Source organism: Sceloporus occidentalis, unplaced genomic scaffold, assembly GCF_023333645.1.
Source record: "Sceloporus occidentalis isolate IW3139 unplaced genomic scaffold, rSceOcc1.0.p SCAF_7, whole genome shotgun sequence".
NCBI classification, from domain to species: Eukaryota; Metazoa; Chordata; class Lepidosauria; order Squamata; family Phrynosomatidae; genus Sceloporus; species Sceloporus occidentalis.
In genome coordinates, this window is record NW_028316987.1 from 73,057,095 (window position 1) to 73,084,941 (window position 27,847).

A 27,847-nucleotide genomic window follows, 5' to 3' on the forward strand; every position below is an offset into this window, starting at 1 on the left:
TATCTGTGCATACACATATTTTGCAGAGAATGAAACTCCTAGCGGGAATCTATTAATCAGGTACAGCTTCAGGTGAACTAAAATTGTATTTAGATTGTCGTATTATGTACTAAGATTGTTGTGGTTTTGGCACTTTAGTGCTAAATCCAGTCATCTACTGGTAGAACTTTCTGGCCTTTCTTTTCCTCCTCTGCTCTTTGGAATCGTTTGGCACTACTGCCAAAGCATATTGGGTGGAGGCTGGTGCCTCCGCCCTCCAGAGCTGGGTTTGAAGGTGTATAGGGTACCATCATGGTGAGGTGGGCATTGCCCTCTGCTTCTTTCATTGGATCCTGCTAATTTTAGTGTGAAAGTCCACCATTGGCATCTCTCCATTAAGGCCAGTATCCACTGGCTCCTAATTTTCAGGGCCAGGATTCTGTAGTCTGTATGCAATACCAGTATATTTGTAACTTTCTTCCTCTTTCATTTCCACAACAGCCCTCTATGTTGGCAATTCTGCTCCCAGTTCTAAAGAAGCTGGTATGATTATGATTTCTGATTTTAGCAAGAATGGGATCCAGAAGTATATTTTTCCTGTATCTTGGCTTTGATCTTCAATCTGTTAGTGGCATACTTTCTAACTGTCATGATTTGGCAGGGACAGTCCCAATTAAACCTTTCCTAATTTCTCCCTTGGCCCTCATCTTATATCATTTGATGCAAACCAAGTTGAAAGCTCAAAAGCAGTTTGCATTCAACAGAAGTAGGGTTGCCATAAGTGAGGACCTCCAAACCGGGACAAATGTAGGACAAATGTAGGGCAACATTTTCAAATGTAGGACACATTTTTCTAAAAATGGAGGACGCGCAAAAAAATGAGTTTTTTTAAAAAAAATTGTTAATATAAATGCATGTTTTTAGGCATGATCAAAATGGAGGACATTTTGGCATTATTCCTAGACAGATGGCAGAAATGGACTTGCCCTCGGGTTCAACTGTACTTCTCAGAAGTGTGTACTTGGGCAAGGGACTGTGGTTTTTCTTCACTGCGCATGTGTTAGTAAAAATCACAGCAAGTTACATTGGCCGTGCCTCAGAGGCTTGTTGATATCAATATCACCATCATCATCATCATCATCATCATCATCATCATCATCATCATCATCATCATCACTATAATTGTCCAGGAAAGGCATTTGTTAGCATTCAAAGCACCATAAATACACAAAAAATGCACTTGCATATATTTAATAATAAAAAATAATGAAAAAATAAATAAAAAACAAGGCAGGGGTTATATATTTGATAATATAAATTAATGTAATAAAATAAAAAACAAGCAATAATAAAAATTAATAAAATAAAACAAAAACAAGCAATAATAAAAATTAATAAAATAAAACAAAAACAAGCAATAATAAAATTAATAAAATAAAACAAAAACAAGCAATAATAAAAATTAATAAAATAAAAACTAAAAAGCAATAATAAAAATTAAAAAAATTAAATAAAATAAGTATTTTATATTTTTAAAAATAATTTAAAAAAACCAAAATACCAAGGCAGCACTAATGGCCACTAACTCAGCATTCCTCCTCCTCCTCCTCCTCCTCTGGCCCAATTGTGTCCTGGCCTTCAGGCACTCTTCCTCCGGCTCCTTCCTCCTCCTCCTCCTCCTCCTCCTCTCCCCCCTCCTTCTCCTGGAAGTGGGGCAGGCACGCGTGCGCGCGCGGAGGGAAGTGGGGTGGGCAGGCGCGCAGGCGCGCGTGGAGGGAAATGGGGCGGGCAGGCGCGCGCGTGCAGAAAGAAGTGGGGCGGCGCGGGCAGGCGCGTGCGGAGGGAATGGGCAGGTGTGCGCGCTGCCACTGGCCCCTGCTGAGGCCTGGGCGGCGTGTGCCAAGGCGCGCAAGCCCTCCCAGTGGGGGCGCGGTGGCAGCAGCGCTTCTGCCGCTGGCCCGCCGAGGAGGAGGAAGGCGGAGCCGGAGGAGGAGGTGGGTTGGCGCCGCAGCAGCCGCATTAGCAGCAGCAGCAATGGCCGGAGCGGGCCCCCAAACCGGGAACAAGGCACGGGTGGGGGCCCAAACCAGACCGGGACTGTTAGGGGCCCCCGAAACCGTGATTGGCACAGGGGCCGCCGGGTTATGGCAACCCTAAACAGAAGGAAGAGGAAAGATGTGGACTCTTGCTCTTTCCAGTAGGCTCAGGGAAAAGCAAACTGCTGTAGTCTTTCTTAGCTTGTGTGTTCTTACTCATTAATAACTTTTGGCACACTCTGATGTTACTTGTCCATACATGTCTTGGTTTTAATCTGTCAAATGTTGACTTGTATGATGTTATATGATATAGTGGTATTCTTTACTTGTGGCGCATTGTGGATTGGATTGTGTAAGTTGACTGTAGATAGAATGAGGACAGTATTTTTAGTGAATGGATTTGGAGGTTAGTGGGATTTTACTTTATTTGACCTAAGCCATTGTAACTACGGTAACAACAATTTCTACATCAAAGTAATTACTCTACAATGAGATCTGACTGCTGGCACAACAGCATACTGCATTGCCCCACCTCTAGTATGCTTCTGATGGAATATCAAACCATGAAGATTATAAAAGTCAGTTTTTAAGATGCTTATACAGTATTTGAGAAAGAAGAAAAATAAGTGAAAGTGACAAATGAGTTATATAGTGAAAACTTTGGTTTATAAAGATAGACCTGAAAGCATAAATATACTGGACTGGGGAAGGAGGTTAGGAAGTCACAGAGCTTGGAAATGTTACTTTAGTGATTTTGAAGGTTGCATTCCTGCAACTGTCTCAGTTTGTCAGGGACAGTCCCAATTAATCATCTGCCATCCCGCTTTTTTAGCTGCTTTTAATATTCCAGTTTCACTCTCTTCCTCCCATTTTCTCTCTTGTTCCTGTTTACTTTAATTACCACAAACTTGAGTCCAAAATACAAAGGTACTTGCATTCAACTCAGCAGGGAGAGGAGAGGGCAAAATCTTGCCTTTCCCAACTGGTTCAGGCAAAATGAAACTGCTACATGCATTCCTAGCTTGTGTGTTCTTCCTCATGAATAACTTTTACCATCTTGACCACACTCTGATGTTGCTTGGCCACATCTGTTCCAGTTTTCATTTCTGAAAAGCTGGATGGTATAGGGTTGTAATCCAAAAAAGCAACAGTTCTGAGCTGTGGGAAGTCATAGTGTTATATCTTGAGAGATAGAATGATTAGATTTTTAACTTGTTCATAATTCTGGAAAGAGTTCTTTCTCCTATTTTGACCACAACCTGGACCCCAAAGGATATAACAGATGCCTAAGGATATTTTAGCTAGGCAAGTAAAGCCAAAGTGGAATTTCAGGGACTTGGATAGTTTTAGGAGGACATCTTGTTCAGGAACTTAACTGAATTAAATTTTACATACTGCATGTGAACAAGCAGGAAGCAGGAGGCCCTTAGTGTAAGGAGAAGGGGCTTCATAGAATATTGGGAGAACTGGTTCAGAAAGTGCTCAGGGAATTCAATTTCAGGGAATTTGGGTTGAACAGGATCTTGGCTGCCAGGTTGTGGCTGCAGATCAGGACTGTAAGCTCAGTTCAGTACCTCTGCAGCTCACTCTTCTTATCTTCTGATTCCTTACATCTGGGAAGAGTCATGGTTGTGGCTCAGGAACAAGGTGACAACACGCTTGGAAATACATAGTCTTTGTTGTTTACTGATATTTTTTAAACCTCCTTAGGATGGATTCCTCCAGGTGTGTAGCTATGGAGGTGGAATGAGGGCATTGCCTCCCTAATGAGGGTCCAATACCACCATGATTTTTTTCTTCAGCGCCCCCAAATTTCTAGCATAGTACTAATTTAAAATGTCAGTTTAGCATTTAGATACACAGTATAGGTATCTGTACCAAAGGGGCAGGAAAAGTTACCAAGAGAAAGCATAGGAGGCAACAGTGTGTTCTAGGTGTGGACAATTTTCAGTGTCTACTCTCATCAATGCCAAAAATTTGGGAACTGAAAAAAAAATTAATTTGAGGAAATCAGAATTCTTATGGGGGTATAGATGTATTTGCCCCTCCCAATGCTACATCCCTGGATATTTGCCTTTAAATTGTGCTGTTTGGTATTCTTTGTTAGGTTTCTAAAAGTACATTTTTCAAGCCAGAACTAATTAACTGTAAGAGAAAAACAATGACGTAATGCATATTGTCTAAACATACATTCCCAAAGTTGCATTGATCCCAAGATATGAATCACCATCCCCATTCCTCTTTCTCTCATCTAAATGGCAATGATACGAAACTGTGAATAGCAGATTCTTATGTAAATGCTTGATGGGGAACATTTATTTTTAAAAAATATCCATTGCATTATAATTTAACTTGCACTGAACTGTCTTATATTTTTTCTTTCTCTCATTAGTTCTGGGAAAATATGGGTGTATTCTCTGAGTTATTGCCTGTAACTTGTGGTGCATGAAAATCTAATACTGAAACTAAGATGTACCTTTCATCCAGGCAGTGGAATTCATGTGCCTGCTTTCTATGATTGACGAGAGTATTATTACAGGGCATGTGCCTACAAGGATTTTATAGGCCCTCATTCATTCTTGGAAACCGTATGGCATCCTGATCTACTGCCTGTATTGCATAGCTGATTTTGAAAATTATAGCCTCTGTGTAGATGGTATTGCCCAAACTGGAAAGCTATATGTACTAGTTCACAATCCATTGTTGCCCCATTGTAATTCATATTCAAGGGCTGACAGCTACACTTTTCAGGTGTAAGCCCCACAAAATTCCATGTAAGTTTGAGACAGTGAGTGGGATCCTTAAATCAGAGAGTGCCAGATTAAGAGCATATTCAAAAGGAAACCGGGGTAAGGTACTGAGGATGTGTCTGATGAGAAAGCGAAGCACACAAGTGAATTGGAAGGGACTCCAATGAAGAGATGTGAAAGCCTGGGGGGGTGGGATCTTGAAAAATTCTGAAAGAAACTGTTCCTCCCACCCCCTTAAACTCGCATCCTCACCAACCATGCTTGTGATGGTGGTGGGACAGAGAGAAGGGCTTCTCCAGAGGATCTCATCCAGTCGTTTACAAACATTCCTTTCTAAACAGTTAGGCCTTAGCCAGCCAGCAAAAGGCCAACAAGAAGGGAGCCATTCTGGTCCCCCCTAGTAAAAGAATTCCACAGTCTAGGGGCAGCCACTGAGAAGGCCCTCCCTCGTGTCCCCACCAACTGTGTTTATGATGGTGGTGGGATGGAGAGAAGGGCCTCTCCAGAGGATCTCAGAGCCCAGGCTGGTTCATACAGGGAGATATGGCCTGCCAAATAGTCTGGACTTGAGCCTTATAGGGTTATAACCAGCACTTTGAAGTGTGCCCGGAAACAAACTGGCAGCAAGTGGAACTGTTTCAACAGGGGTGTTGTGTGCTCTCTATAACTTGCCCCAGTTAACAGCCTGGCTGTAGCTCTTTGGACCAGCTGAAGTTTCTGAACACTCTGCAAAGGCAGCCTCACATAGAGGGCATTACAGTAGTCCAAACGGGATGTAACCAAGGCATGTACCACCGAGGCCAGATCCGGTGTGTCAAGGAATGGGTGCAGCTGGTGCACAAGCTTTAAATGTATAAACAAACGTTTGAGACAAGGTGTTCAAGGGGGTTCTTACATGGGCATTTTCCTTTGAGTCTTGGCCATAGTGCATAAGAAATACAATTGTGTTCAGACTGGAATGAAAATGAGCAGGCACCATCATATCCAGCATAAGATAGAAAGCATAATATCACAGATTTGGTTGCTTGAACACCTGTAGGAGTGTCCAACCTCTGAATAGTTCCAGTATAATCCCACCGTAGTATCAGTTCCATATGATTAAACTCTGCTCATGCGCTTGAATAAATGAAAAGTTCTTCCAGCTTTCCATGAGCTCAATGACAAATGCTTCATACAAGAGTGGGATAATGTCTAAAAGGCACCTGAGCAGTACCATCCTCTATTAACTTTATTAAAATATTATTTTTTCACTGTTTCATGAAGTGATACTGTAGCATCTTTTTTATTTATTATGATGGGGTATTCATCTAAACATATGCCTTATTCACTTGATTGCTGAAATCATTAACTGTGATTAATAAGCTAATGATTGCTATGGAATATGCTAACAATGGTGGGACACTAACTACACAACCATGCCATAATTCTATATTACAGTGATATTTTAATGGGCTTACTCATGACTGTGTAGCCAACTACACTAATTCTTAAATGTTTTTTTTTTTTGTGATTAAAATGAGCACAAAAGAGTTAAGCATGATTTGTTTTCCCCACAAATATACTCTATCCTTAAGAATGTCCCTATGCTCTTCATAAAAAGTCAAAACACACTTCCTCTCCTTTTGCTAAATGGATATTAAGTATGTAATTAAAAGTGGAAATCCTCTCACTGGTAACAAATGGTTTTTTAATTATCGTTTTCACAGATCTTGGTGGAGGGTACTGTTGGGGATGGTTTCACTGGAGACATTGGTATCGATGACCTGTCTTTCATGGATTGTACACGATACAATGGTGAGAGAAATACAGGCACAAACTTCTGTTGTAGCCAAACTGTGGGTCAGGATTAGCAAATGAGATTTTGTAGGGAACCCAAGACAGGGTTTAATAAAGAAGTGACAGAATTGGAGGAAACTTGTAGAACAACTAGGTTATTTCCCTGCTTGATGTTGGAAATGCAGAAATGTTTGAAGATCTTCAGTAAGAAAGAGCCTAATCCCCGAAGCAATTGGTTCCACTGTGAAACTACTCCTACCAAGAGAAAGGAGTAGTAGAAGTTTTTGCCCTTTTTATGTGACAATTTTTCAGATATCTGGAAATTACTATTATATACCTCCTACTCTCTTCCATGTTAAACATACCCAGTTCACCCAATTTTACATTTAGGACTTATTTCCCATAGCACCAACTACTGCTGTTCTCTTCTCTCTAAACCACATTCCAGTTCTGTGGAAGCCAATATAACTACTAGTAGCAAAAATTACCCTATTTAAATTCTGCTGGAGCAGAATATCCCACTGGTATTTCTGTGCTGAACAACCCAGTGCATACATGATCCAGTGCCTAGCTTTTTCTTGAGTGGCCTAGCTCTTAAGAGTCTTCAGAACTAAGGCACTCTGGGAGAAATAGTGTGGGAATTTACTTGTGCTTTTTCAACAGATGATTTCCCAATCCACCCTTCCCAAAAAACCTTGGCTCCAAGGTTCTATAACAGTCAGAAGCTTATGGGAGGGGGGAGTCATTCTAGGGGAAAAAAAGCTTGCTGACTGAAGGCATACACTTCCACTCACCTCTATAAATCTGTCATCAATGCATCTTCATGACAGCTTTTTCTATGAGCAGCGAAACTGTCAAATCAGTCTCTGAATGGTTTATTCTTCTAACAGTTTGATAGTAACAGAATCTCAGCCTCATGTAACTGAGAATCAACATGGACCAAACAATAGTGGAGGGGAATGAAAAACCAATGGCTAAGACCATTTGTGGAGTACTTCCAAAATAACATGGATTGTCAGGAAGCAAGCAGATATAGATAAATGTCATGGGCTAGATCCAGATTTATTAATTCTCGGAAGGTACCATTGAAATCAATAAGTTGAATTAAGCCTGACACAGGTTGAGGCCACAGCAAAGAGCTGCTCCTTTTCCGGGCAGCTAAAAACTGGCTTTTCCTGGCCATCATGGTTGAAAGCCAGCTTTAAGGGGCTTCGGCGGTGTGTGGCATGTAAACAATGCACCACTGCAGTACCTGGAAGCTGGCTGATCTGTGTGCGGCTGCCCAACTTGAAGCTGGCTTTTGGGCATCTTGGGGGCGCGTGTCATCTGCACGCCACACCCCCAAGATGTCCGGAAGCCGACTTTTTATGCCAGTCTGTTCCAGACCTCAGTAATGTCAGGGATGATGGGAGTTGTAGCTCTTCACCTCTGGCTCGAACTCACCACCTTGTTACGCACTGGCGCTGACCAGTTTTGGCCAGTGGTTAAAGCTTTGCTCTAAAGCAGCAGAGTTACAGAGAATAGGCTGAAGACCCTGACAAACTCTCCAAGCCTTCTCACTCTTGCTTCCACAGAAGTCTTCACACTTCTTCAGGATCCAGCTGGCTCTTGTATCTTCACTCAAGACACCAGACAACTCAGTAGTCTTATATAAAAGATCTACTTTATTCTACTATATACAGCTCCAAAACTATCCAATACAACTCCTCACTACTACCCACAAAATACATTGGGATTCATAGCCATTATTATAGTCATTGGATAATACCACCCACTCTTGTCAGTTTCCACCCAGTGGGCGTGTACATCCACTCTCATTGGTTCTCTTGGTTCAACCCACAATTAATGATTTCATCATTTCACCTTGTCCACTTAACAATTCTCAGGTGTGTTCAATTATCCACTTTACATTTCTGTCCTTGGCATTTAAGACTTGTTAATTCCATTACCTTTTACACCTGTGTGGCTTCTATTTGCTTCTGCTGAGTCACCCTGACTCTCACATACATGTTTTATTTCTTTCACTGTATATCCCATGTTGCATTTTCCTTAACAAGTAATGACTAGCAAATTCAATGATTCTGTCCTAAATATGATGAATCTAGATTCAATCTCATGTGTCTCTTCTTCATATGAAGATTCTGGTACAGAACTCAGACTTAAAATCAATACTATGGTCACCAAAGGGAATACTGAACCTTTTAACAGGAAAGAACAATTGATGTCAAGTCTGTAATATAATCATAAACATTATATTTGAATATAGATTTCCAGCAAGGCAGAGACCTTTCACACTGCTTGCTAGGTGAGACATTTAAATAGGGAAAATGAAATGGATAATTTATGTGTAAAAACACAGTATGTTACAAAAGACTAAGGCTGTCTTCCAAACAGGCTGTCAATGGAAAGAATGGAAATAAACAGACAATATTGTGAATCCCATTGGTAGTACCAATAATTGTAAACTCATTGAATCAATGGGATTTACTTATGTCTTAGTTCACCATTCAGGAGTTGATTCAGTGGGTCTTCTGTAGTTAGGACAACAAGTAGAAACTGGGCTCGTATATTTCCACAAGATTAATATTTTACATAGACCTAGTGATATTGTCTATAAATGCAATTTAGATTAAGAAAAACAAGCAAGGAGTGTTACAGCAGAGAGGTGGGATAGAATAGTGTTGATCTCTTCATTCAATGTTCATATATGGAAAAGGCATATGATTAAATCTGAGAAGCTCAAAGCAATACCCATTTGTATTTTCTTAAGGAAGCTTGCCAGTTGGTGAAATAACTCCACCAGTGACATCCATTCCTGTGACACTACCTATGAACAACTGTACAGAAAAGGAATTTGTATGCAGAGCGACTGGACAATGTGTAAATCTCAACCAAATGTGTGATTTCCGACCTGATTGCTCTGACAAATCTGATGAGTCCTCCTGTGGTGAGTAAAGAAAAATTAATTATGTGATACAGTTATACTAACAATTCCTATTGTGCAGATATCTATTCTGTGCAATATGAGAGTAGTATAGTGTAGTGGTTTCAGTTTTGGACAAGGACTCTGAGAGAAGGGTTCAAATTCCTTAGCCATGGAAACCCACCTTGGGCAAGTCCCACTCTTCAGAACTAAGTGGAAAGCAAGGGAAAACCTCCTCTGAATAAATGTTTCCAACAAAACCCTAGGAGACAGTCGTCATAATTTGGAACCAACTGGAAGGTACATAACAACAACAGCTCCTATCTCAGTATTGGTTTTTTATGTAGTTTCCTTACTCTCAAAAGGCTTCACCTTTTGAGAATCATCACCTGAAAAAAGTGTGGTGTTTTCATCAAGTGAGGTGCTAGAATTTGACATGATGCATTTCCATTTCAGTGATTTAAAAGAAATACTTCTCATAGTTCTTGCTGTTTTTAAAGTAAACACAGGTCCTAAACACACTGCAGAAATAATCCTGTTTGAGATCACTTTAGCTGCCCTGGTGCAATGGTAGGGAATTTTGGGAATTGTAGTTTTGTGAGATATTTAGCCTTCTCTGTCAGAACGCGCTGGTGCCTCAGCAAACTCCAGTTCCCAGGATTTCCTAGCACTGAGCCAGGGCAGTTAAAGCAGTCTCAGACCAGATTATTTTTGCAGTGTGTTTTGGACCACAGTTCAGGAAATGTATCAGTGACTGCCACAGATCTGTGCACTTATTGTCATATGAAGTCAATCAAAATTGGAAACAGGCAAAAATTACCATAGCCCTAAGGAGGTGTAAATATGTGTTAGAAAGTAACTAGCTTGGTTTTATATATAAAATATGTATGCAAGTATACCATACAGTCAGTGTTAATTAGTTAATATAATATTTGAAAGAATGAATTTAATAATCTCTAACCAACAATATCCATGTAAAATCTTTACCCTGCATAGCTCATAGAAAGTCTCAGTGGTTTAATACTAGCTAATGAATTAAATTTATTTATTAGTGTTACATAATATTCTGAAATATATTCGTTTTCAAAGCTTTGGGAGACCATGGAGGGCCTATAAAAATAACTGCAGTGTTTGGGCAGGGTCATATTGAGAGTTAGGTGGTCCTTTAAGTACCTGTTTCTAAGCCATAAAGAGATTTTAAAGGTCCTTTGAAATGTGCTGCTAATCAGACCATCTACCACTTAGCTTTTAGGAAGTGATGAGATATATTCCAGTGCTGGCCAACAATATCATAAAATTATACATACACTATAGGGAAAGGATTGCAACGGCCATTTTTACATTGTTGTTGCAGGTCATAATAATAATAATAATAATAATAATAATAATAATAATAATAATGTTTATTTCTAGCCCGCTTTTCCAAAGATCAAAGCGGGTTACAACATGAATACATCAAACAGTATACAATATAAAACATACTAAGTTAAAAACATCATAAAAAACATCCCAATAAAACATTCACAATTTCAAAAAATAAAACCAGAGAAACAAACTAGCCGAATAGCAATTGTATAACGGGGGAGAAAACAGATGTCAGGACACATGGGGGAAAGCTTGTTGGAAGAGATAGGTCTTAAGTTCCTTCCTGAACTGGTCAAGGGAGGTGACAGAGCGGAGATTGTCGGGAAGGGAGTTCCAGGTCTGCGGGGCCGAGACAGAAAATGCCCTTTGAGAGGACGAGATATATCTCGTCTTGGGAACTCTTAGCAATTGCTTCCTGACCGATCTAAGAGTGCGGGGTGGATTATATGGGGAGAGGCGGTCCTCCATGTCCCCTGGGCCAAAGCCATTTAGGGCTTTATAGGTAATAACCAACACCTTGTATTGCGCCCGGAAGCGAATGGGCAGCCAATGTAGATCTTACAAAATAGGTGTTATATTGGCTGGTCCTGGAGCTACCAGTGACCAGCCTTGCTGCCATATTCTGCACTAATTGAAGCTTCCGGGTTTGGTACAAGGGTTGCCCCATGTAGAGCACATTACAGAAATCCAATCGAGAGGTTACCAGAGCATGTACAACGGTTCAAGGTCCCCCCGGCCCAGGTAGGGTCGCAGCTGGCGTATCAGCCGAAGCTGATAACAACAACCTGAGATGTAAGGTGGAGTAACGAGTCCAGAAGCACCCCCAGACTGCGAACTGAGTCCCTCAAGGGGAGTGTGACCCCATTCAGGACAGGTGGAGAAATCTCCTTTCCCAGACCAGGAGAACCTATCATGAGTACTTCCGTTTTCTCTGGATTCAAACTGAGTCTGTTTTCCCTCATCCAGCCCATTACTGACTCCAGACAGGCATTGAGAGGAGAGATGCCATCCCTAGTCACTGCATCAGTCGGAGACACAGAGAAACATTTTTGGGTGTCATCAGCGTACTGATAACACCGCACCCCGTGTCTCCAGATGATCTCTCCCAGCGGTTTCATGTAAATGTTAAATAGCATGGGGGACAGAATAGCTCCTTGAGGGACACCAGATGTAAGTTCCCTCTTATCGGAGCAAACGTCCCCCAGCTGCACCATCTGGAATCTACCTGAGAGGTAGGAACGGAATCACTGGAGCGCAGTGCCCCCGATACCCAACTCCCTCAGGCATTCCAGAAGGATACCATGGTCAATGGAATCGAAAGCCGCTGAGATGTCCAAAAGCACTAACAGGGACACGCTCCCCCTGTCCATGCCCAGACGGAGATCATCGCCTAAGGCGACCATGGCAGTCTCAACTCCATAGCCCGCCCAGAAGCCAGTTTGAAATGGGTCTAGAAAACCATATCATCCAAGATCGATTGTAGTTGGAAAGCGACTGCCCTCTCGATCACCTTCCCCAAAAAAGGCAGCAGCGAAACAGGCCGATAATTATTCCAAATCAGGGAATCTAGGGAGGGCTTTTTTAGCAATGGTTTTACAACGGCCGATTCATGTTACCTATGTCTTCTGAGAGCCTTAAGGTGATCCTATCATGAGTTTTTCTTGGCCAAATTTGTTCAGAGGGGGTTTGCCCTTGCCATCCTCTGGGGCATGGCCAAGCAAGGATTCAAAATCTGGTTTCTCGTGTCATAGTCCAGCACTTAAACTACCACACCATGCTGTCTCTAGAAAAGGAATCTTCATAGAGAGACAAACTGAGGGAAAGTCATGGCTTCTGCACAGCTCCTGTGGTAAAATCCCTTGAAGATCATTATGAATACTTGAGTACTGTAATTAATAGTATTGTTACTTTACATTTATGTCTTCCAAATATTCTGCTAAACATTAGGCAGCTTTCCATTCAAGGATATTATTTGAACCTAGGGCACTGGGGAAAACTGTTGCTATTGATGGTTTGCCCTTGCCTTTCTCTGAGGCTGAGAGAATCTGCCTTGCCCAAGGTGAATAGGTGTGTTTTCATGACTGAGTGGACATTTTAACGCTTGTTTCCCAGTGTCCTAGTTCAAAGTGCCCTCAAAGCACTACACCATGCTGTTTCTGCCAGCCACACAAAAGGTATCAACAGTTTAAGTAGAACCCCGAGGTTTGCAGTAGTATGAAATAAATTATATTTGGGGGGGGGGGGGGATTTTTAAAAGGAAAACCCTTAGAACAACCAGTGCAGGTTGAGTTTGTTCAAAATGATGGAAAATAATAGTAGAAAGAAGAATGAAATGGACTATCTTTAACTATGACTGACGTTTTTGACTGACTGCACCTTTAACAGAGAACTCTTCTAATAGGTTCCACTTGTTAGACACTAGAAGGAATCACCAGTTTAGAGTTTGTTGCAATACCATAGCTTAAATTGTTCTACCCTAGAATACCACCAGGGCATTTGGAGACCAATTATCTCTTCCATTTAAGAAAGAATGACTAAAGGGCCCCCGAGAATCAATTAGCTCATTATTTCTGTATTGTCCAATACCATGCCAATATTCTTTTCTTTGTTATTTGAATAGTCCCTGATGCTTGTGACTTTGACCATGGAAACTGGTGTCAATGGTATCAGCCTGCTGCTGTAGGAACACCTTCAGCACATGCCACTAATGTGTTCCAGTGGGGCCTTGGAAGAGGATCAGACATTCACCCAGGAGAGGAGAGTTATAGGCCATTGGCTGATCATACTATGTGAGTCCAGTGCTCAAACACACATGTTTTCCTTTTGTGCTGTCAGATATGACAGATTTCGACACTGAATATGCAGCTGCCTTTGATCTGCTATGGGTAATTGGGGTAATTCGTTCCACCTCTCTTCTTGCTGTCATATATGATTTCTCCCCCTTTTAATCAACATTGGTACTTTTCCATTTGATTGAATCAAGTCCTGTCCCATGCCTACCCTAAGAATTGTATTTCAGTTTGGTCACAGTTACATGAAATGCTTAACATATAACATGTTGGAAGGGAGGTTCATTTGCAAGAAATCATGGGCTGTGTGAAAGCACAGTCAGCTTTCCATATCCATTTAAGCATCCACAACTTGAAAAAATATTTTTTAAGTTATCTAAATTCCAAAATGAAAACCTTGATTTTGCCATTTTAGATAAGATACATCATTTTACAATCCATTGTGTTTAGTGAAACTTGCTCATCCATGGATTTTGGTATCTATGTAGGGTCCTGGAACCACATACCAGTGGATACCAAGAGCCCATTGTATTTTAGATCTAAACAGGGATCTGAAAGCAGGCAATTTGTAGAAAAACACTGGGAGCTCAGACTTTCTGCAGAGCTTGCTTTAGGCAGAGTCACATAGGCAATGCTTCTCAGGTTTTCTGATGTGGGGAACCAGCAATTATTGGTTTTCAGTGTACCCAAGACTGGCACTGGTTCAGGGACTACCACTTTAAGTAGCACTGACTTAGGGTGATTATGGACAGTTTTCTGTTTGAGAGGCCAGTCTTTCCCAACCCATTTACCTAGAAAAATACTTGAAATAATGTTTAGGTCTCAGGGAACTGAGAGCCAGCATGGCACAGTGGTTTGAGCATTGGACTACAACTCTGGAATCCAGGGTTTGAGCCCTGGTGGCGCAGTGGTTAAATGCCTGTACTGCAGCCATTCACTCAAAACCACAAGGTTACGAGTTCAAGACCAGCAAAAGGGCCCAAGCTCGACTCAGGCTTGCATCCTTCCGAGGTTGCTAAAATGAGTACCCAGACTGTTGGGGGCAAATTAGCTTACTTGCTAATTAGCTTACTTGCTGTTCACCGATATGATCTTTGGAATAGCGGTATATAAATAAAACAAATTAATTAATTAAAATTACTTCCATACCCATACAGGTTTCCAATCCCATACCAAAATTTCCCAGTCAAGAAACATCAGAGTGTTGGCAAAAGAGAGATTGCTACAGTTTCCTAAACTTTTAGACTATTTTTTCCTTTATAGAAAAATAATCTCTCCACTCCACCTTCAACTAGGGCTTGTCAGAGAAGCCAAACATTGCTCAGTGACCCCCAATGCTCCCCTTTTTCCATCCATGTTCATTATAGTGCTGTATAGCATTATACAGAACCCTCAGGTGTGACTGAGAGGAGAATACTAGAAAGTACTCATGTATGTGATATAAGGCTGTAAGTTTACTTCTATATATGTGAGCTATCATATTCAGACTTGGGAGTTTTTCGCACAGCTAAAAATGTGACTTGCCTTGCCCTGTTTGAACCCTCTTCCAGGATGCAGCTGGATATTATCAAAGTGGCCAGCTGAACTCAGATTCTAGCTGGGTTTTAGGCGGAAGGCAGCATCGGTGGCAAAATTCGAGTTCAGCTGGTCAGTTTGCAAAGTTGGGAGCTTCCCAGCCTTGCAAATTGGCCAGCTGAGCTCAGAAACTAGCCAGCATCGGCAGCAAAATGCAAGTGATAATATCCAGTTGCATCCCAGAAGGGGATTCAAACCAGAAACGTAAGTAGGATTTTTAAGCTATGTGAAAAACACCTTGTACAACCCTGTGTCCTTGTAAACCAGCTTTTGTTCTATAGATTCATACATGACCAACCTAGGTCACAACCCTTTCTTAGTATGGTGTCATATGTGTATGTGTGTGTGTGTGTGAGAGAGAGAGAGAGACGCACACAGAGACAGAGGGAGATAGATGTTGATGCTGTTGTTGTTGTTCTGTTTATCATACTTTCCTCACAAAATTTGAACTTCCAAATTGCAAGTAAAGCCAGGTCTCATATAGATAAAAGCATACCAGCGATTATTAATAAAGTATATTTAAGCTATCAATAATATTATTAAAAGTAAAGATAAGAAGTAGTTTAAAACAGTGCAGTACCTTATTACAGCCCATTCTATTAAAATAGTCAATTCCTGACAGACTATTAAGATAAAAAAAAAAAAAAAATCTCTGCCTGCTGAAAAGTCTTTTTCTGTTTCTTGAACTTTTCTTCCCTAGCTGGCTTTCTGGAGGTTTGGGAATTGAAGGGCTTTGAAAATTGGCAAGCTAAAATGAAAGGTTGAAGGGTTAGATTCAGAACAAAAAGGGAACGTTAGCCCTTGACCATGGTTTTCATGCAGGATAAAATGGGGCTCCCCTTTCTACAAGAGTGTTTGTACCCACAGAAAAGCCATCATCTCCCATTAAGGATTTTCATTTGATTTACTTGTGATATGCTGAGCAAAAACCAACCAGGTTTTAATTGCCTGTTTTCTTATATGCAGTATAAATTACACATGCTTGCTTACATATAAATACAAAATCCCATGATTATCCATAAACCAAGCTGTGGCTTCTGGGATCGTTTAAGATCAATTTATGTGGATGGCCTACTTACATGAAGCAATTTCAAGTGCATTCTTGCCAGAAGAAATTCTAAGCAGCTTTATGTGGCTTCAAAATGTGATGTCGCAGCAGGCATCTTATGTTGCTGTTTCCCAAGTGACTCTGTGTATTTAGTTTCCTAGAAAGATTTTGTTAAGATATTAGATTAATGTCATTGGTGAAATTGTTGCAAACTGCTAGGTCTGGATATGATTTAGCATGATGGTCCAAAGGAGCAAGCACTAGGTGTCATTTAATCTTATACCCTTACCAAGGGGAAGAAATTGAAACTACTAAAGCATTTGCCAAGTGAAATCACAATTTCATATTGTGCCAAGCCACAGAAGAATTGCAAAGCTGTAAATAAATCATGCCGACTGTGATTAGACGCTGCTAGAATGTCTGCTTCCATCTTTATTACTTGAGCGTGAGATTCTATCCTATTGTTTCCTTTACTTTTCAAGCTCAGAGGATTTATGATGGAATGTTAATGAGATGTGTTCTGTTTTGGATGAGCCACAGAAGAATTGCGAATTAATTTCCACTCTTTGTCAGAAGCAGCCAAACTTTTTTGTTCTTTTTTTAAAAGTACACACGCTCAAAAACTTCCATCTGAGGAATTTTAGCTGGTATTCAGTAATCACTGTATTACAGTAAAAAAATAAAAATAAAAATTGGAACTCTTCATCTCTAGCCTTCCCCTTGGCCAGCAAATTTATTCGTCATGCTGTTTTTAATCAGATGATGGGATAGTTGAGAGTTTTTGTGTTATCAAAGGAAACTAAGTGGGCTTAAATGAGAAACATTAAAAACACTATGGAGGAAAATGGGATCATGTTTGTTACAGTTTTTCTCTTCTCCGTGATTCTGTTGTCAGCAAAAGCCGGAACGCTACACAGTTGTGTCTCTACATACCTATTGAAAGCTTGCTGAAGGCTTCCCATTTACCCCTCTGCAACACCCTGGTCATGCACATTTGGAAAGTTACTTTTGTGGATGACAGTTACCAGAATTCCCCCGCTAGCATGGGGATCATGCTGGCTGTGGGATTCTGGGAGTTGTAGTCACAAACAGTAACTTTCCCAAGTTCTGCCACGTGCACAGCTATAGATGGATAGATCATGTCCATGGTTTTTATGAAAATAAAGATCATTTTTAGTGACAGCAATGTGATGTCTCAAAAGAAACAAAAACAACAGTAGTCATATAGAGATTTATAAGTCAGAGATTGAGCATCATGGATCCCAGAATATTTAACATTTAAAAGCAATATCATATACCATAGGGAATGCATTTGTGTTTGCAATATAGCTTTTCAGTATTGGTGAGTGGGTGGAATGAAAGGATAAATATTTTTCACTGCATTGTGTTTATGATGGCTGCTTTGAGGTGGAATGTACTGACAGTCTATGTATATATTTTTTGTTAGATGTCTCATTGAAGAAGCATGAAATTAATGGCAGTGCATTCAAATGAGACTTTGGGAAAGAGAGATCATAAACATTGCACAAGGGTATTCTTATAATGTAGCATTTGAATCTGTGCAAAGGAAATGGGTTTTATAAAGTTTTTTTTAACATTCCACAGACTGTTTGTCAAAAGTATAATTTCCTTTGAAAGCCAGTCTGTGTGTGCTTTCTCTCAGTGTGTGAGAACATGGATATTTTATGGGATATAATGATGGCTTGGTATGCACAGGTTTGTCAAAGTCTGTTCAAAAGTAATGAAAGGCATAGAATTCTTTCTAACAGCTTTGTGTCATTTCCCACAAAACTAATTTTCTTTTCTCTTTGAATGTCACACACCAAAGTGAAAAGCTTTTCCAATTTCCTAACATCCAAGTCCATTTTTGTTCATGCTAAGCTATATGTTTGGATCACAGCTCCTTAATAACATCTGTAGTGTGGAAAACCATGCTGAAACCTCTGCTCAGCTGCTAAGTCTCTGGAGGCCTTTAGATAAGTCCCTCAAGACAGGGTTGGTGTTGTCTTGTTTCTGAGGACTGATAAAACAGTCTTCCATACAAAAATGTTGAAATGCCTTTTACAAGAAATAAAATAAAAAAAACTCGGGTGAAATGGAAGACCTTATTAGACAACCACAAAAATGGAGGCTGCAGTTTGCCAGACCTACAAATATGCTTTCAAGCAAATATTTTGATTTGGCTTAAAGAATGGATAACCTTAGAACACTACATTGCTAGATCTTGAAGGTTTCAATCTTCTTCTTGGATGGCACACATATCTTTGGTGTGAAAAAAATAAGGTGCACAAGGAATTTGACCATCATTTTATTTGAAAAGCAATACTGTCCAATTGGACAAAGATAAAACACTCCTTTTATAGGGGAATACCATACCTCATGAAGCATTCTGTGGTAGAACAAAAACCAAAACATAGTTACAATATGAGGACATCCTAAAACAAAGCGACAAAAGCACTTTTCAACTCAAAACAGTGGATAGAAGATTTAGAAATCAAAAACATGGTTTCTTTATAAACTGTCAAATTCAAAATAGACAACAATCAAGACGGATTTGAGAACAAAAAGAATGATCTAGACAAGATATTAATAGGCGAAGAAAAAATTAACCTCCAAATTTTATAAAATCCTACTAGAAAGACGCCTCAAACAAGAAATAATTAAAGAAACCATGATACAATGGGCAAGGGATCTATGACATTCTGCTTGAAGATTCTCAACAAGCATGGAAAATAACTTGGCAATTCATTAAATGTCAAAATTTAAGGGGAAATTACCAAAAAATGGAATTTCGTTGGTATTTTACACCTGAGAAAATGGCAAAAAAATACACAAATAGAAGCAACAGATGTTGGAAATGCCAAAATGTTACTGTTACCTGTTTTCATGCATAGTGGAATTGCAGAAAGGTAAAAAATAAATAAATCTGGAAACATATACATAACAATATTTGCTCCATATTTGGAATAAACTTTCATATTCTGCCAGAAATTTACTTACTTAACATGACTAATAGAATCTCTAATACTCAAGCAAAGAAATAATGGAATATATGATCACCACTGCAAGATTACTATTAACTCAACATTGGGGGGAAAAGATAGACCAACAATAGGTGAGTGGCTGATTAAACTTCAGTACATGATTAAAATTGACAGATTAACAGAAGATCAGAAAAAACAATCTGTCTCTTTCTTATGTTCAGGTGTTCAGTGAAGGCTTTCCCACAAAGTGTGCTTAGATTTGGACTTTATATTTTTGCTTTTTTTTAAAAAAAAAATTCCTCTTGCATGGCATCGCTAACTACTTGACCTGTAATTGCAATCTACATCTGCATTTACTTTCTGCTCAACAGCTACACAGAGTATCGACTGGTAAAGTGAATTGATTTTGACCCGTCATAGAATCTATAACCCAAAATGAAAGCATAATCTTACTGAAATGTTTTGTTTTATAGCTTTTTAAAAAAAATTCTGGACTGCATGGGAAGGAATACGATACTTGAAATATAGACTTTAAAACTTTAGAAGTTCAGCGTTTTGACTTCTCTGGTCATCCACATAAGAAAAGAATTATGGAAATAAACAGCAAATCAAACTGTACAGCAAAACAAGGTCAAAATACTGCAATTTATAGCATTCTTTCACAAAATCACTGAGGCATTAAAACACTCCAAGAGAACTCAGGAGAAAAAGCAAAGAAATCTCACAGTATTATATCTCAGTGTCTTCTCTCATAAGCAGTACTGTCAAGAGGGTAAGGAGCATAGAGTTAATAACCTCTTAGCTATTCAGGAGGAAATGTTCCAAGGGTAAAACAGCAGTAAGGCCTTCAAGTTCCACCATTTAAGAAAACAAAAACACCCAAGTTAAACATGGATGTGTGAAATACATAATTTTTCACATCTGCAAGCTTTGTATCTTTATGAGCTAAAAGAATATTTGAAGTTGAACATAAACCAATATGTGGGATCCCCCCACCCTTTAACAATGCTACCTTTCAGTTTATCAAAACTCATGTGGTAATAAGGTCATATTAGCATAACTTAACATAGCATGGATGAATATAAAAGTAATTTCAAACCATATAGCCCAGCAGAGAAAGGGAGACATCAGAAGATTAACTCTAGGAAGTTGGTATCATGAAAGGCCTGAGTAAATATAAAAGGTCTTTGCCTGGGGCGTGCTTGCACAAACACATAGGTGCTGAACAAAATGGGAAGGTCATTTTCATTAGGATTATCAAGCTCCCAAACTTACCTATGCTCCAATGTGGAGTTGAAGGCTTTCGTGGCCGACATCCATAATTTTTGTGGATTTTTCAGGCTATGTGGCCATGTTCTAGAAGTTTTTTCCTGACGTTTCACCAGCATCTGTGGCTGGCATTCCCACAAACCCATAAAAAACTTTTACTTGTGCTCCATTGCCATTTCCTATTGGTGGGAGGTCTCCCCCCCCCCCCCCCCGGTATTTTTATCCCTTCACCTGATATCATGTTCTAGTTTCCAAAGTTCCCTGAAAGTGGTCACTTCAGGTCTCTGCATGAGTGAGGATTATTTTCTTCTCCAATAGCCCACTACATGAAAAGCAAGAGGAAGAGAGACAACAGGATGGCAGGAAAGAGGAAGGAGAAGGATAGAAAGAGAAAAGGACTGAGTTTGCTTCTTTTGACTCTGGATCTGTTGACCGTAAACTTCATTTCTGGCAGAATGACTCTGAGGGAATACATCCCTTGCAGAATAAAATGTTGTCCACCCCTGCAAAGACACTGGGAAATATGGCAGGCTGTGATGGGAAGCAAGGAACAGCTGGAGCTCAGAGTGACTGGAAATACCTCTCTGTTTTTACATACCTTTTGATGTAGTTGACTCAAAGGTTTGCTACCCAAGGCAAAATACAAGCTCTCTCCCCATCAAGGTTTATGTACAGAAGCTGATTGGACTGGCACCTGAATGGGACTTCCTAACTGGCATTAAGGGTTTTACAATATAAGCCCCATTAACACAATCATCCTTGTCAGTGAAGACAGAAGTATACCTGTTTGCACTCACTGCATCACCACACATCTTTGCAATTGCAGAACTGCTGTCTTCCTGACTCTCCTTTCACCTCACCTTGCTGCCGTAAGCCTTACCCAGCATGCCTTCCAGTTTATTATAATTTATTTTTATTTTCACAAAATTCTGGAACTCTGCTACTCTGATTTGGGAGGCGGGGGTGTTAATAAAAGAAATAGGTAAAAATAAAGGTAATCAGGCTGCTTGGGAATAGTGGGGTGGGGGTGGGGGGAGAGGATGACACCATGTGGCTGCCAATAACACAACTGCCCCAGCTGTGGCATTTTACACCTGGAGATCAGCACAATTGGGAGGTCATTGATGCACAAAGAGAAGTAAGCCAAGAAGGAATTGTTCAGGGAGCTTGCAGCTAGAGAATCGATTCGAAGCTCTTTCCCTTATCAAGGAGGATGAAGAAGAGCAGCATGGACAGACTTCAGGGACAGAGCAGGGGAGCCTGAGAGTCCCACCCGAGGGAACAGTCGCTGCTAAGCCTCAGAGGAGGCGTGTGGTCGTAGTGGGGGACTCCTTGCTGAGGGGTACAGAAGCAGTGATTTGTAGGCCTGACAAGATGTCTTGAGAGGTGTGTTGTCTTCCAGGTGCAAAGATCCATGATGTGACAGAGAGGCTGACAAGACTGGTCAAGCCTACTGACCAATACCCCTTCCTTTTGGTCCACGTGGGAACTAATGATACTGCAAGACACAGCATTCAGAACATCAAAAGGGATTACGAGGCGCTTGGTAGGAAGCTGAAAGGAATGGATGTACAGGTTGTCATCTCGTCTCTTCTGCCAGTTGAAGGGCATGGTCCAGGAAGGGAGAGGAAAATAGCAGATGTGAACAACTGGCTTCGCAGATGGTGCCGCCGAGAAGGATTTGGATTCTTCGATCATGGGCTGCGGTTCCATGAAGAGGGACTTCTTGCAACAGATGGGTTGCATCTCACGCCAGTTGGAAGAAATGTTTTTGCCAACAGTCTCAAGAACTTTTGCCTCCCACTGTTGGGTCCTTGCACTGTTTGCCTTGTTTCCTCTATGTCAGTTTGACTATTTTCGCCATCCCTTTCGCCTTCCTTAATATTGTCTCCCTTCCCCTCAGAACTCAGTTCAAAGCTCTCCTGATCAAGTTCTTGAGACTGTTGGCAAAAAAACTTGCACAGGCAGCAAGTAAAAGGGAACCATGGTCTGCGATGTCTCTACACTAATGCACAGAGCATGGGAAATAAGCAAGATGAACTCGAACTCCTGGTACAACAAAGCAAATATGATATAATAGGCATCACTGAAACCTGGTGGGATGAGTCTCATGATTGGAATGTGGAAATAGAGGGGTATAACCTTATTAAGAGAAATAGGCCAAAGAGGAAAGGAGGAGGAATAGCACTATATGTCAGAGATAATTACACCAGTGAAGAGATCCTGGACATCAATCATGGAAGCCACGTGGAGAGCATCTGGATAAGAATCAAAGGGGAGGGAAACAACAAGGGTGTTACGGTGGGAGTCTACTACAGACCCCCAAGTCAGACTGAGGAATTGGATGATATCTTTCTAGAACAGATGACCACACAGTCAGAAAGGAGAGATGTAGTAGTGATGGGCGACTTCAACTATCCTGATATTTGTTGGAAGTCAAACTCAGCAAAATCCTCAAGGTCTAGCAAATTCCTCACTTGCCTGAAAGACAATTTCATGGTCCAAAAGGTGGAAGAGGCAACAAGGGGGTCAGCTATTTTAGATCTGATCCTAACCAACAAGGATGACTTGGTTAATGGGGTGCAAGTGGTGGGATCATTAGGTGGAAGTGACCATGTTCTCCTGGAGTTTGTAATACAGTGGAAAGGAGAAGCCAGGCAGAGTCAGACACGCATCCTAGACTTTAGGAGAGCGGATTTCAGTAAACTTAGAGAAGTATTGAGGGCGATTCCATGGTCAGAAATACTAAAAGATAAAGGAGTTCAGGACGGATGGGACTTTCTCAAAAGGGAGATACTGAAGGCACAATTTCAAACAGTTCCAGTGAGGAAGAAAAACGGGAGGTGTCTCAAGAAACCAGGATGGATGACTAAGGAACTTTCAACCGAGCTAAGTTTGAAACGGAACATGTATAAGAAATGGAAAAAGGGGGAAATCACGAAAAAGGAATTCAAAGAAATAGCAGGCATGTCTAGGGGTAAAGTCAGAAAAGCTAAAGCGCAGAATGAACTCAGGCTTGCTAGAGAGGTTAAGAACAATAAAAAGGGCTTTTTTGGATATGTCCGCAGCAAGAGGAAGAAGAATGAAACGGTAGGGCCACTGCGTGGAGAAGATGGCAAAATGCTAACAGGAGATAGAGAAAAGGCAGAATTACTCAACACCTTCTTTGCCTCAGTCTTCTCAGAAAAGGCAAAGGGTGCTCAACCTGAGGATAATGGAGCAGAGGACAGAATAGGGGAATTTCAGCACAGAATAAGTAAAGAGATAGTAGAGGAACACCTTGTTAATCTAAATGAATTTAAGTCTCCGGGACCAGATGAACTCCATCCAAGGGTATTAAAAGAACTGGCAAAAGTAATATCGGAGCCATTGGCAATCATATTTGAAAACTCCTGGAGAACAGGAGAGATCCCAGCAGACTGGCGAAGGGCAAACGTTGTCCCCATCTTCAAAAAGGGGAAAAAAGAGGATCCCAACAATTATCGTCCAGTTAGTCTGACATCAGTTCTAGGAAAGATTCTGGAGCAGATCATTAAACAGAGAGTCTGTGAACATCTAGAAGGCAATGCCATAATCACAAAAAGTCAACATGGGTTTCAGAGAAACAAGTCATGCCAGACAAATCTAATCTCTTTCTTTGATAAAATTACCAGCTTGGTAGATGAAGGGAATGCTGTGGATATAGTATATCTTGATTTCAGTAAGGCCTTTGACAAGGTTTCCCATGACATTCTTGCAAACAAGCTTGTAAAATGTGGGCTAAACAAAGGAACTGTTAAATGGATCTGTAATTGGTTGACCGGCCGAACCCAAAGGGTGCTCAACAATGGCTCCTTTTCATCCTGGAGAGAAGTGACCAGTGGGGTCCCACAGGGCTCTGTCCTGGGCCCAGTGCTATTCAACATCTTTATCAATGACCTGGATGACAGAATTGGGAGCATACTTATCAAATTTGCAGATGACACCAAATTAGGGGGAATAGCTAATACCCCAGAGGACAGGATCAAGATTCAAAATGACCTGAATAGACTAGATAGCTGGGCCAAAGCTAACAAAATGAAATTCAACACAGAGAAATGTAAGGTATTGCACTTAGGGCGGAAAAATAAAATGCACAGATATAGGATGGGTGACACCTGGCTGAATGAAACTATGTGTGAAAGGGGTCTAGGAGTCCAAGTAGACCACAAGTTGAACATGAGTGAACAGTGTGATGCGGCAGCTAAAAAGGCCAATGCTATTTTAGGCTGCATCAATAGAAGTATAGTGTCTAGATCAAGAGAAGTAATAGTGCCACTGTATTCTGCTTTGGTCAGGCCACACCTAGAATATTGTGTCCAGTTCTGGGCGCCACAATTCAGAAAGGACATTGAGAAACTGGAGCGTGTCCAAAGGAGGGTGACAAAAATGGTGAAGGGTCTGGAAACCATGCCCTATGAGGAACGACTTAGGGAGCTGGGGATGTTTAGCCTGGAGAAAAGAAGGTTAAGAGGTGATATGATAGCCCTGTTTAAATATTTGAAAGGATGTCATATTGAGGAGGGAGCAAGCTTGTTTTCTGCTGCTCCAGAGAACAGGACCCGGAACAATGGATGCAAGCTACAGGAAAAGAGATTCCACCTGAACATTAGGAGGAACTTCCTGACAGTAAGGGCTGTTCGACAGTGGAATGCACTTCCTCGGAAGGTGATAGAGTCTCCTTCCTTGGAGGTCTTTAAACAGAGGCTGGATGGCCATCTGTCAGGGATGCTTTGATTTGGATTTCCTGCATGGCAGGGGGTTGGACTGGATGGCCCTAGTGGTCTCTTCCAACTCTACGATTCTATGATTTCTATGATTTCTATGATTTCCTCTGTCAATGAGAAGGGAACCACTAACTGCACTTAGAGAATGCAGCAACTACAGATCAGATGCAACATTTGTGCAGAGCCACTTTTTCTGGGTCTAATCATGGTTTAAAAGCCACTTGTAGTCATCTCCTAATAGAGCATTCATTGCCACATTTAAAAGCAGAACAGACCATGTAGCATGTACAACTCGGTCCAACAAACAGGAAAGGGAGTGGTGGGTTGCTGCTGGACTTCCTTCTTGATGTAAAGGGAAAAGAAGCACACACGGACATGACTGCACTGCAAACTAACACCACCTTTCACAAAATCAGGCCAGTTGGAGCTGAACATCAAATCTAAAAGAATTAAAATGCCTATTAAGGTTGAAATCTTATACACATGTAACCAGTCAGCCAATTGAACACAGTGGAATTTTCTTCCAATCAAATTGGCACAGAGTTGCACAGAAAGTCAGTTTATACCTTTGCTATTAATCATGAAAGCCTGCATGAATAAGATTGCCATCTTTTCTGCAGTGATCCTGAGTTATTCAGCAGAGAGGATACACACACCCTAAAGGTACCAGGTCCTGTCTGATCTTGGAAGCTAAGCAGGGTCGGCTCAGGTTAGTTCCTGAATAGGACATTAGCAATGAGTATCAGGTGCTGTATTTCATAGGAAGGAAGCTGCAAAACTACCTCTGAGTATTCCTTGCCTAATAAAATGCTATGAAGTTCTTAGGATTAAATAAGTCAACAGGCAGCTCGATGGCACACACACACACAAATATAAGAAGGTTACTGGTTTATTCCAGATGTGAATGCTACTGGTTGCAACAGAAATCCTCACTGTATTGTCTTCACTGCCTGTTGCACTAAGCCCCTTGAAATGTTACACAGAAGTTCAAGAGATTCTGCTAATGGTCGTGGGCTATGATGTAGGGTGGAGGGAAAATCCCCAAAAATCAAGTGAAGATACTTTCCATGAATAGAAGACAGTGGTAGAATTCAATTCTGCATTGTTTAGACAATAGTTTTTGTACATCTGTTGTAATAACACTTCAAATTTTGCAGGGCAAAAGACTGTAACTAAAAATTGCTAGTATATTTCCTTTTCTATAAGTGTTGGGAAGTGGATGCATAATATTTTATGCCTGCCAGTTTATTAGCTCTCATCATTTTTGCTTCCTTTATGAAAAGCTTGATTTTCACCCTTGACTCTATGGTTGACTAGATCCAGCCTAAACTGCCATTGAATGTTTATGTAGTTTTATTTTATCCATCATGTACTCCAATTATTGCATAAGAACATCCACAAAAGTGATATACACTGCCAACATTTATCTATAGTACATTTTATTATCGTAATGCATTTTATGTTTGCAGGGCTGCAGGGCCAAGTTGAAAATCAACTCTGAAAATACTACAGGCCTTTTAAAATCTGTTGTGTAGGTTTCATATAATCCATTACTAGTCCATTCAATTAAACATTTCTATTTCAATTTTGCTTTACACAAATTATATACTCAGTCTGTGATAGCTTATGAAATATCAAAGAAATTTGAACTTGACTCTGTTTGAAACTAAGTAAACAACATATGGCAAATCTATGAGGAAGAGACCTCTGAGACATCTTCTCAACCACAGTCCTGCTCAGATCCTGCAAACCCAAGCCTATGGCTTCCTTGATGGACTCCATCTACTTGTAGTGTGGCCCTTATCTTTTCCTATGGCTTCCTTGATTGTTTCTATCCACTGATAGCATGATCATTCTCTTTTCCTACTGCCTCCCACTTTGCCAAGCATTATATACCCCTCCCTCATGTGGTCTCATGATATGGCCAAAACCTCAGTTTAGTCATTCTGGCTTCTAGTAAGAATTCAGGCTTTATTTGCTCTTGAGCAGTGATTACCACACAGTGTTCCTCCAGGTGTTTTGGACTTCAGCTCCCAGAAGCCCCAGCCATCTTGGCCAATAGTCAGGAATTCTGGGAGCTGACGTCCAAAACATCTGGAGGACCAATGCTTGGGAATCACTGCTCTATAGCCATGTATTGGTGATTTTGGCAGACCATGACATCCATATAACTCTTCTTAAGCACCACAATGCTAATGTGTTGATTTTCTTCCTGACAATTTTCTTCACTGTCCAGTTTTCACACCCATACATAGAAATTGGAAATATTGTAGCCTGGATTATTCTGACTTTGGTATTTAATTATATGTCTTTGCACTTCAGGACTTTACCTAATTTCTTCATGGTAGCCTTTCCAAGGCGTAGTCTTTTTCTTATTTCACTCTCTGTTTTGATTAATGATTGAACTCAGGTACAAGATAACTAGTTCAAAGTTTTCATTACCTACTTTAAAGTTATAAAAATAATCTGTGGCCATCATTTTTGACTTAATTTTCAGCAGTAACCCTGCTTTTTAATTTTCTTCCCTGACTCTCCTAAGTAGTTGTTTGTGTGGTATCATCTGCATATCTCTGCAGGGAGAAGTGGGAAATACAAATAAAAATTATTA

General features: G+C 40.6%; 1 protein-coding gene across 1 annotated transcript in view; it reads left to right on the forward strand.

Moving 5' to 3' along the window:
• The window catches only part of MALRD1 (MAM and LDL receptor class A domain containing 1), a 281,268-nt gene that overhangs the window by 38,366 nt on the left and 215,055 nt on the right, over window positions 1-27,847 (forward strand). The window contains exons 11-13 of the mRNA XM_089531427.1: window positions 6,472-6,559; window positions 9,312-9,488; window positions 13,450-13,618. Coding sequence (XP_089387553.1) covers window positions 6,472-6,559; window positions 9,312-9,488; window positions 13,450-13,618 — 434 coding nt within the window. The remainder of the gene's footprint in view (window positions 1-6,471; window positions 6,560-9,311; window positions 9,489-13,449; window positions 13,619-27,847) is intronic.